The 12,104-nt window shown below is 43.8% G+C and overlaps 1 protein-coding gene across 8 annotated transcripts in view; it reads right to left on the bottom strand.

The window, feature by feature from the left end:
- LOC139756506 (uncharacterized) overlaps nt 1-8,011 on the bottom strand; it is a 202,044-nt gene extending 194,033 nt beyond the window's left edge. For 7 of the 8 annotated variants that reach the window (XR_011714364.1, XR_011714368.1, XR_011714366.1 and 4 more), the window contains exon 1: nt 543-736. Coding sequence is in view for 1 of the 8 variants with exons in the window: in XM_071675953.1 (XP_071532054.1) it covers nt 543-721 (179 nt within the window). In the remaining 7 variants the exon portion in view is untranslated. Of the gene's footprint in view, nt 1-542; nt 737-7,735 lie in introns of those variants that run through there. The other variant, XR_011714370.1, reaches the window with a different exon arrangement.
- Nucleotides 8,012-12,104: the final 4,093 nt, after the last annotated feature.

The raw sequence follows: 12,104 nt of genomic DNA, 5'->3' as shown, positions 1-12,104 counted from the left end.
TGCCCTTAGCCCTTATGGTGCTATGGACATCAATCCACTGTTATGTAGCACAGTACTATTTATGTCAATCTATACATGTAACTTCCCACCACCACAATGAACTTTAAAATCTGCGCTGGGTATGATAGCAACCCAAAAAGAGGAATGGTCGATGGAGCTGCACAAGGACCTCAGTAGCCCATTCATAATCTGGTGGGTGGCTGTACTCCTCTTCTAGGGACTCACCAAGTCTGTGGTGGCCACCCCACCTATAAAATCATCCAAGGCTACAACCACATTATGTTCACCATAAGGAATGTATGAATTTCTCCCATACAAATGGTGTGATCAAAGCCCTCACGTTCTCCGTTCTCATTGATTTTGAGGAAATTATCTCTTACCCTACCACTCTCCGTATTGTTCTGGATCTGTTTTTCACCACTAGTAACAACACAATCTCACCACCAATTGGTTCATCTGATCTTACTCTTCTAAATGTATCTATTTCAACAGCACCTTCTAAATGTAAATACTGCTACCTTAACAGCTGACGAATAACTTACATAACTTCTTTTCTGACTTTCCCTATGTAAATTAGTCTCTCTCTTGTGTTTGATGCTTCTGTCTCCACTAAACAAATAGCAGAGGTTGTTCCTGTGGGAATGAAATAATTTATCCTCTCTTCCTCCAAGATGACCTCTTCTTCCAATCCAAGGGTCAACCGTTCATATTCTGAGGACATTCAGGCAAGGAATCAGGCATATTGGGCTTGGAAAAACCCTCCTTCCTCTGACTCTCATTAAGCTTTTATCACAGCCCATAAACACTATAAGTACATTAACTGTGAGGCAAAGCATTCCTTTGTTCAAAGGAAGTGCAGTAACTTCTCCCAATAACCCACTGACATCTCTCTATTCTTTAGTTAAGGGCATCTCTAACAATTCCTGTTTTGCCTTCACTTTTCCCATTCAGACGGCACCATAACCATCTCTTCAGCAGTAGACAAAGCAGCTCTGGTTCTCAATTCTCCTTTAACTCCATCCTGGATGACTCTAACATCCCTTCTACCCCTGATGCTTCTCTCACTAATCCTAAGGCTCTCCCCGTAATCTCTTTTCAGACTGTCTAAAAAGCACTCCTCTCTCCAGACACAAGCAAGGCTTACGGTCCTGATGGCATCCATCCCCATGTACTGAAAGCATGTACCTCTGAACTTGCACCAGTACTTGCTTGTCTGTTCCATTTGTTTAAAAACCAAAACTTTTCCTTCTTCTTCGATGCATGCATTAATACATCCCATCCCTAGGAAGGGTGACCATTCTGACCCCTCAAACTATCATCCTATTGCTTTGACGTCCACCATTTCCAAAGTCTATGAATCCCTCCTCAATTCCCATATCCTTAAACACCTTGAATCTCATAGCCTTCACTTTGATCACCAGTATAGCTTCTGCAAACAAGATCCACAGGTGATATTCTTTATTAATATATGGTCATCATCCCAGAAAGATTTTGGGGAGTCTTGTGTAGCTGTCCATGACACATCCAAAGCTTGTTACAGGGTGTGGCACTGGAATCTCATTTTTAAGCTCCTGTTTTTTGGCTTTCCTCCCTCACTTTGTTCCATCACATCTAGCTCCCTTTTCAGCCAATTCATCTCTGTGGTTGTTGATGGATCGACCGGCCCCATTTCTCCATCAACAGTGGTGTCCCTCAAGGTTCTGTCCTGTCTGCTATACTTTTTCTCCTTTTTATCAATGATTTTATCTCTTCCACAAATAACCAAACACACTCATATGCTGACCACTCAACACTGCATTCAACCATATCCTTCAATTCTGCTCCTTCTCTCTCACTCAATCTGCATCTCGCCATGATACAGCTCCTCAATAAATTCAGACTTGGACAGGATATCTCAGTTGGAGAGAAGGAATCTAGTTAAGTTTAATGCCTCCAAAATCCAGTTTTTACCCAAATCTCTATTAAAATGTCCTTAGATCTCTTGCCTCTTTTGACAATTCTATAATTCCACATCTTGACTCAATGAACATACTTGGCATTACTGCAACATTCACTCTTTCTTGGAAACCCCACATTATAGAAGTACCTAAGTCTACCTCTTATAAGCTGGGAGTCCTGTTTCCATGTTGAAATTTATTTTCTTCTGAACAGTTGCTCTGTCTACACAGAAGAATGACTCATCCTATTATGAAGTACTGCTGTCACATCTGGGGTGGTTCTAACTCTGCATCCTTACTTGACAGAGTTGTCAAAAGAGGTCAGATTTATGAACTCTCTCGGGCTAACTTTCAAACTTGACCCTTTTGCCCTGTGCCAAAATGTTGGTTCACATTCACTCTTCTAAAGCCATTACTTTGAACACTGCTTCTAAGAGCTGGCTGCCTGCATGCCCCAACCACTAGCTAGACCATACAATACTAAGCAAACTGCTGCATCACATGATTGCTGTGTGGCCAGTGGCAACTCAAAGGTGGGACATTTTGATAACTGCTTCTTTCCCCACACCTTGAAACTTTGGAACTCTACCTTCTCATGTTTTTTCCCTTCCCAATAACTATGACCTAGTCGATCTTAAATGACAAGTTTTTCCCTAACCAAAATCCAAAAATACTTTCCCTTGTCTCTTCTTTTTCTCTTTTATGATCCTCTCTATATTTCATTTAAGGCCCAGCCTTGATGTGGACTTTGTTAGTGACTGGAGCCTCCTACATAGAAAAAAAAATCTTACTTAGGATAAAACAATCTGATAAGTTATGATTTTCCTGAACTTTGCAATTATGAACCATAATTTAACCATAATTCTACCATAGAAATGAAAAACAGGAAACAAATTAATGTTATGTGCAAAGAAAGGATAGGCTAATCTGATAGCTACCAGTAGTGTGTTTTCCTAATCTAATAAGTGAAGGTTTCATTTTATAATTATGGTTCTTTGATACTTTTTGCACCCTGGACAGACCAATAAATCAATTGCATACGGGAAGTTAATATATTTATTTATTTTGCTTTGTCGCTGTCTCCCGCATTTGCGAGGTAGCGCAAGGAAACAGACAAAAGAAATGGCCCAACCCACCCCCATACACACGTATATACATACACGTCCACACACACGAATATACATACCCATACATCTCAATGTACACATATATATACACACACAGACACATACATATATACACATGCACACAATTCACACTGCCTTTATTCATTCCCATCGCCACCTCGCCACACATGGAATAACATCCCCCTCCCCCCTCGTGTGAGCGAGGTAGCGCTAGGAAAAGACAACAAAGGCCCCATTCGTTCACACTCAGTCTCTAGCTGTCATGTAATAATGCCCGAAACCACAGCTCCCTTTCCACATCCAGGTCCCACAGAACTTTCCATGGTTTATCCCAGACGCTTTACATGCCCTGATTCAATCCACCGACAGCACGTCTACCCCGGTATACCACATCGATCCAATTCACTCTATTCCTTGCCCGCCTTTCACCCTCTTGCATGTTCAGGCCCCGATCACTCAAAATCTTTTTCACTCCATCTTTCCACCTCCAATTTGGTCCCCCACTTCTCCTCGTTCCCTCCACCTCCGACACATATATCCTCTTGGTCAATCTTTTCTCACTCATTCTCTCCATGTGCCCAAACCATTTCAAAACACCCTCTTCTGCTCTCTCAACCACGCTCTTTTTATTTCCACACATCTCTCTTACCCTTACATTACTTACTCGATCAAACCACCTCACACCACATATTGTCCTCAAACATCTCATTTCCAGCACATCCACCCTCCTGCACACAACTCTATCCATAGACCACGCCTCGCAACCATACAACATTGTTGGAACCACTATTCCTTCAAACATACCCATTTTTGCTTTCCAAGAAAATGTTCTCGACTTCCACACATTCTTCAAGGCTCCCAGGATTTTTCGCACCCTCCCCCACCCTATGATTCACTTCCGCTTCCATGGTTCTATCCGCTGCCAGATCCACTACCAGATATCTAAAACACTTTACTTCCTCCAGTTTTTCTCCATTCAAACTTACCTCCCAATTGACTTGACCCTCAACCCTACTGTACCTAATAACCTTGCTCTTAGTCACATTTACTCTTAACTTTCTTCTTTCACACACTTTACCAAACTCAGTCACTAGCTTCTGCAGTTTTTCACATGAATCAGCCACCAGCGCTGTATCATCAGCGAACAACAACTGACTCACTTCCCAAGCTCTCTCATCCACAACAGACTTCATACTTGCCCCTCTTTCCAAAACTCTTGCATTCACCTCCCTAACAACCCCATCCATAAACAAATTAAACAACCATGGAGACATCATACACCCCTGTCGCAAACCTACATTCACTGAGAACCAATCACTTTCCTCTCTTCCTACACGTACACATGCCTTACATCATCGATAAAAACTTTTCACTGCTTCTAACAACTTGCCTCACACACCATATATTCTTAGTACCTTCCACAGAGCATCTCTATCAACTCTATCATATGCCTTCTCCAGATCCATAAATGCTACATACAAATCCATTTACTTTTCTAAGTATTTCTCACATACGTTCTTCAAAGCAAACACCTGATCCACACATCCTCTACCACTTCTGAAACCAAACTGCTCCTCCCCAATCTGATGCTCTGTACATGCCTTCACCCTCTCAATCAATACCCTCCCATATAATTTACCAGTAATATTCAACAAACTTATACCTCTGTAATTTGACCACTCACTCTTATCCCCTTTGCCTTTGTACAATGGCACTATGCACGCATTCCGCCAATCCTCAGGCACCTCACCATGAATCATACATACATTAAATAACTTTACCAACCAGTCAACAATACAGTCGCCCCCTTTTTTTAATAAATTCCACTGCAATATCATTCAAACCTGCTGCCTTGCCGGCTTTCATCTTCCGCAAAGCTTTTACCATCTCTTCTCTGTTTACCAAATCATTTTCCCTAACCCTCTCACTTTGCACACCACCTCGACCAAATCACCCTATATCTGCCACTCTATCATCAAACACATTCAACAAACCTTCAAAATACTCACTCCAGTACAGAATGGAGAAAGGTGAGAACAAAGGAGGTAAGGGGAGTGGGGGAGGAATGGTACGTACTGTAGGGAAGCAGTGATGGCTTGCGCAAAAGATGCTTGTGGCATGAGAAGCGTGGGAGGTGGGTTGATTAGAAAGGGTAGTGAGTGGTGGGATGAAGAAGTAAGATTATTAGTGAAAGAGAAGAGAGAGGTATTTGGACGATTTTTGCAGGGGAAAAATGCAAATGAGTGGGAGATGTATAAAAGAAAGAGACAGGAGGTCAAGAGAAAGGTGCAAGAGGTGAATAAGAGGGCGCATGAGAGTTGGGGTGAGAGAGTATCATTAAATTTTAGGGAGAATAAAAAGATATTCTGGAAGGAGGTAAATAAAGTGTGTAAGACAAGGGAGCAAATGGGAACTTCAGTGAAGGGGGCTAATGGGGAGGTGATGACAAGTAGTGGTGATGTGAGGAAAGTTAATATCACAAGATAAATTTCCAGTTTCTGGGCACGACAAAAGTAACATAAATATGAATGAAATACAAACAAATGGATTCCTTACACTTAGTAAGAGTGACTACAACCAGGAAAACATGGTATGAAGCATCATTCTTTGTTACATTATGAATGTGGGGAGGGCTATGATTATATATATATATAAAAAAAAAAAAAGTGGTGGTAATAAGAAATGAACCAGTCCTAGAAATTAACAATACCTATGAAAATCTCATTTACATTTTCCCAAGCATCCTAAACTTAGCTTATTTTCAATGTTATATAATAACATGATTGTTATGATGCCTGTATTGAACTGCTAGGGGGTTACTTTGATAAATGTGTAGTAAAGTAAGTTCAAGCTCTGCACTGTTATTAGCTTTTGATACTAGGTGATTTTGTCGTGCAACGAAAGTGATATCTAGAGAATATACCATTCGTATAGCATAAATCTGAACATCTCATTCAACAATATGAAATACGATGACAGAAGTCAGCATCGCATTATGTACAAAAATGTTATGTATAATATGAAATATAATATTTAGGAATACAGGTGTTAAAAGCATCAAAGCATGCAAATACAATCTAAACTAAAAGCTAAAATGATAGCAAAAATATACCACCACAAAATTCATGGGATCAGATGGCTGCACACTGTCTAAATGATGACATCTAATGCCTTAAATGTGGTGTCAAATCTCGGGTGTGCTTGGTATACTTCAACCAGAATCTAGTGAGGGGAGGTTTTAATAAGGTAATTTCTTGCTAGTGAATTACATTTTTGTACATTCATAAACCTAAAAAAAGCCAAAGTTCTACCAGTGCCCTGTAGGAGAGTTACTCCTGAGGATGATGTATAAAGAGAGCAATCTAAGCCAATGATTAACCAAATATTGAACCTCAACCTTAACCTTAGGTTGGTTTAAGCTGGGGAAGGGGGGAGGGGGAAGCACTGGCCAGGATTGCTCTCCTAATATATTGTCCTGTGGGTACTTGCCCATTAGGGTACTTCAGCTTCTGATCAGTTAACCCCACAATTTCCAGTATTTCATTACCTTATATATAACAAACACTGGATATTATGCCAACTAGTCAGCACATAAGCTTTTCATCCACCAATGCCATCTATTCGGCATCTATGTTTCGAGCTTTATTTTGCCGACCACTCAGCAAAACAGTCTCTAATTGGTGCTACTTGGTCAACATCAGGGGTTGAACAAACTTTTGCCAACTAATCAACACTGGTAGGCCAATAAATACCTTAAGAACTACTGGACACAAATAGACCAAACACTATTCTACCGATTAATGCACACGTTAAAGCTGCCATGACTCTTACCCAAACTGAAGTGGATACAACAGTATTTGCTGTAGAGTTGGAGGTATTGTGAAAAATATTGGCATTCCATTCTCTGGCGTGGCATGACTACCACATCTAACCTAACCAATCAAGCTCAAACCTAACATAGCAGAATTTCACCAACTCAACCTAGCCAACCTTACTTACCTTAACACACGTCGATTATCATAAACCTCGTTTAACCTACATGATTTACCATAACCTAAATAAATCAACCTCAACGACCTCATACTTCACCTAACCAGCCTTACCTAAGAGATATATGGAGGTAGTTCGATGACGCACTCAGGAATGGAGAGCCAATATTGTGCACAAATACCGTCAACACCTCAGCAAATTATACAACCTGCACATTCTTTGCTTGATGACACAAAGTATTAATGATTGAATGAATCGGCTCAACACAGTTTGACCAACTGGTGCCCAGTAGGTGGGAAGAATTGTTTAAAACACTTGATACTGACCAGTTGGCCACAGTGACCTACACGTTATTTTGCCGACTTGGCATGGCATCCACTTCCAATTTGATATAAAAAAAAATCAGACTTTAAATAACATACAATAAATGGCATCGTATTCTCACCATCCTTGACTCACACTGCTCAATAAACATAGACATTTCCATGGTGACCCCAGACAGGAGCTGTAACGTCATCAAAACAATCAATTCTTATAATAATGTCGTCTATCACACTATCGTTGGTCAATATGACATTAAAGACGATTTCCTTTCGTTTTCGCTACCAATATCACGACATTTTATCTTACGTTCTCGATAATTTGATGCAGATTCTCCTAAATCTATTTATATCCAATTACCAGTTAATGGCAGCGACGTGAGCGAATCCTTGACCTCCACACTACACTTGTCAGTAATGACCAACAGGACAACAGGTCAGGTAGTTAATGTTATGATAAAAGCCTCCACACGGCCGCGTTCATCATGACAATCCAGGATCAGGCTGCAACGACTGCACAAAGCTGCGTTCACAATGACAATCCAGATTGGTTGTAATTACTGCTCAAAGCCGCGTTCACAATGACAATCCAGACTCAGGCTGCAACCACTGCACAAAGCCGCGTTCACAATGACAATCCAGATTGGCTGTAACTACTGCACAAAGCCGCGTTCACAATGACAATCCAGACTCTGGCTGCAACTACGACACAAGGCTGCGTTCACAATGACAATCCAGACATTGGCTGCAACAACGACACAAGGCCGCGTTCACAATGGCAATCCAGACTCAGGCTGGAACTACTGTATAAAGCCGCGTTCACGATGACAATCCAGACACTGGCTATAACAACTGCACAAAGCCGCGTTCACAATGAAAACTCCAGACTCAGGCTACAACTACTGCACAAAGCCGCGTTCACAATGACAATCCAGACACTGGCTGTAACAACTGCACAAAACCGAGTTCACAATGACAATCCAGACTCAGGCTGCAACTACGACACAAGGCCGCGTTCACAATGACAATCCAGACTCAGGATGCAACTACTGCACAAAGCCGCGTTCATAATGACAATCCAGACTCAGGCTGCACTACTGCACAAAGCTGCGTTCACAATGACAATCCAGACTCTGGCTATAACAACTGCACAAAGCCGCGTTCACAATGGCAATCCAGACTCCGGCTGCAACTACTGCACAAAACTGCGTTCCTAATGACAATCCAGACAACTGCAGAAAGCCGCGTTCACAAAGACAATCCAGATTCTGGCTGTAACTACTTTATAAAGCCGCGTTGACAATGACAATCCAGACACTGGCTGTAACAATTGCACAAAGCCGCGTTCACATTGACAATCCAGACTCAGGCTGCAACTACGACACAAAGCCGCGTTCACAATGACAATCCAGACTCTGGCCACAACTACGACACAAGGCCGCTTTCACAATGACAATCCAGACTCTGGCTGCAACAGCTGTACAAGGCCGCGTTCACAATGACAATCCAGACTGTGGTTTCAACTACTGCACAAAGCCGCGTTCACAATGACAATCCAGACTCTGGCTGCAACAGCTGCACAAGTCCGCGTTCACAATGACAATCCAGCTCTGGCTGCAACTGCTGCACAAGGCCAAGTTCAATCTGATAATCCAGACTCTGGCTGCAATTGCTACAGAAAGCCGCGTTCACCATGACAATCCAGACTCTGGCTACAACTACGACACAAAGCCATGTTCACCATGATAAGCCAGACTCAGGATGCAATTACTGCACAAGTCAGCGTTCACCATGACAATCCAGACTCTGGCTACAACTACGACACAAAGCCATGCTCACCATGATAAGCCAGACTCTGGATGCAATTACTGCACGTCAGCGTTCACCATGACAATCCAGACTGCTTTCAACCACTGCACAAGGCCGAGTTCACCCTGACAATCCAGGGTGGTTGAAACTGCTGCACAAAGTCGAGTTCACCCTTGCCATCCAGACTCTGAGTGCAACTACTGCAAGAGGCCGCGTTCACTGTCATAGTCTAGACTCTGGCTCTACTATAGCACAAGGTCATATTCTTCACAATCCCTACCCTAGCTGCTTGTGCTGCAAAAGGTCGCGTTCACCCAAACAATCCAGACTCTGCCACTGCTGCACAAAACCGCATTCACAATCCAGATTCTGGTTGCCACTGCTATACAAAGTAAGTTTAACCTCACAATCCCGACTCTGGCTGCTATTGCTGAACAAGGCCGCGTTAACTCTTACACTGCAAACACTGATTGCCACTGATGCACAAGATGCGTTCACTCTCACAGTCCAGACTCTGGCTGCCACTGATGCACAAGATGCGTTCACTATCACAGTCCAGACTCTGACTGCCACTGATGCACAAGGCTGAGTTCACCCATACAGTCCAGAGCCTGGCTGAAACTGATGCACAAGATATGTTCAGTCTTGTAGTTTAGACTCTGGCTACTACTGATGCATAAAACTGCGTTCACTCTCACACTCCAGACACTGGCTACCACTGATACACAGGATGCATTCACTCCTACAGTCTAGACCCTAATAGCAACTGATGCACAAGGCTGCGTTCACTCTCATAGTCCACACTCTGGCTGCCGCTCACTTACAAGGTGCGTTCATTCTCAGAGTCTAGACTCTGGCTGCCACTCATGCATGAGATGAGTTCACTCTTACAGTCTACACTCTGACTGTCACTAATGCACAAGACGTGTTCACTTTCACAGTCCAGACTAGGCTGCCACTCATGCACAAGGATGCGTTCACTCTTACAGTCCAGACTCTGGCTGCCACTGATGCACAAGGATGTATTCGCTCACATAGTTCAGGACTATGACTACCACTGATGCACAAAGCTGCGTTCACTCTCGCAGTCCAGACTCAGGCTGCTACTGATGCACAAGGCTGCGTTTACTCTCAGACCAGAATCTGGCTGCCACTCACTTACAAGGTGCGTTCATTCTCACAGTCTAGACCCTGGCTGCCACTAATGCACAAGATGCGTTCACTCTTACAGTCCAGAGTCTGGCCGCCACTGATGCACAAGGTTGCGTTCACTCTCACAATCTAAACTCTGGCTGCCACTGATGAACAAGGCTGCGATCACTCTCACAGTCCAGACTCTAGCTGCACCGATGCACAAGATGATTTCACTCGTAGAGTGTAGACTCTGGCTGCCACTGATGAACAAGGCTGCCTTCACTCTGACGGTCTAGAATGTATCTGCTACTGATGCACAATGCTGCGTTCACTCTAACAGTCCAGACTCTGGCTGCCAATGATGCACAAGATGATTTCACTCTCACAGACCAGACTATGGCTGTCACTGATACAAAATGCTGCCTTCACTCTCACAGCCCAGATTATGGCTGCCTCTAATGCATAAGATGCGTTCACTCTATACGGTTCAGACTCTGGCTGCCACTGATGCAAAACGCTGCGTTCACTCTCACAGTCCAGATTCCAGTTGCTACTGATGGAAAATGCTGCGTTCACTCTTAGTCCAATCTCTGGTTGCCACTGATTCACAAGATGCGTTCACTCATACATTCCAGACTGGTTGCCACTGATGCAGAAAGCTGCGTTCACTCTCACAGTCCAGACTATGGTTGCTGCTAATACACAATGCCCGTGTCCACTCACAGTTTAGACACTGGCTGATACTGAAGCACAAGGCTGCGTTCAGTCTTACAGTCCAGACACTGGCTGCCACAAATGCACAAGATGCGTTCACTCTCACAGTACTCACTCTGGCTGCTACTGATGCACAAGATGCGTTCACTCTCACAATCCAGACTCTGGCTGCCACTAATGTACAAGGCTGCGTACACTCTCAAAGTCCAGACTCTGTCTATCACTGGTGCACAAGGCTGCGTTCACTCTCAAAGTCCTGACTCTGACTGCCACTGATGCACAAGATGCGTTCATTCTTACAGCCCAGACTCTGGCTGCCACTGATGCACAAGGTTACGTTCACTCTTACAGTCCAGACTCTGTCTACCACTGGTGCACAAGGTTGCGTTGACTCTCAAAGTCCTGACTCTGGCTGCCACTGATGCACAAGATGCGATCACTCTTACAGTCCAGACTCTGGCTGCCACCGATGCACAAGATGCGTTCACTCTCACAATCCAGACTCTGGCTGCTACTGATGCACAAGGCTGTGTTCACTCTCACAGTCTAGACTCTGCCACTGGTGCACAAGGCTGCGTTGACTCTCAAAGTCCTGACTCTGGCTGCCATTGATGCACAAGGTTATGTTTACTCTTACAGTCCAGACTCTGTTTATCACTGGTGCACAAGGCCGCGTTCACTTTCAAAGTCCTAACTCTGGCTGTCAGTGATGCACAAGGTTGCGTTCACTCTTATAGTCCAGACTCTGGCTGCCACTGATGCACACGATGCGCTCACTCTTACAGTCCTGACTCTGGTTGCCACTGAGGCACGAGGCTGCATTCACTCTCAGTGTCCATACTCTGGCTGCTACTGATGCTCAAGGCTGTGTTCACTCTCACAGGCCAGACTCTGGCTGCCACTACTGCACAAGGTTGCGTTCACTCAGTCCAGAGTCTGGCTGTTACTGAAGCACAAGGCTGCGTTCACTCACACGTTCTAGACTCTGGCTGCCACTGACGCACAAGGTTACTTTCACTCTGACAGCACAGAGCCTGGCTGCTACTGATGAACAAATTGCGTTCACTCTCACA

Source organism: Panulirus ornatus, chromosome 22 (assembly GCF_036320965.1).
Source record: "Panulirus ornatus isolate Po-2019 chromosome 22, ASM3632096v1, whole genome shotgun sequence".
In the NCBI taxonomy this organism is placed as follows: Eukaryota; Metazoa; Arthropoda; class Malacostraca; order Decapoda; family Palinuridae; genus Panulirus; species Panulirus ornatus.
Note: the sequence above shows the minus strand (reverse complement) of the source record. Positions and strands in the feature narration are given on the sequence as shown.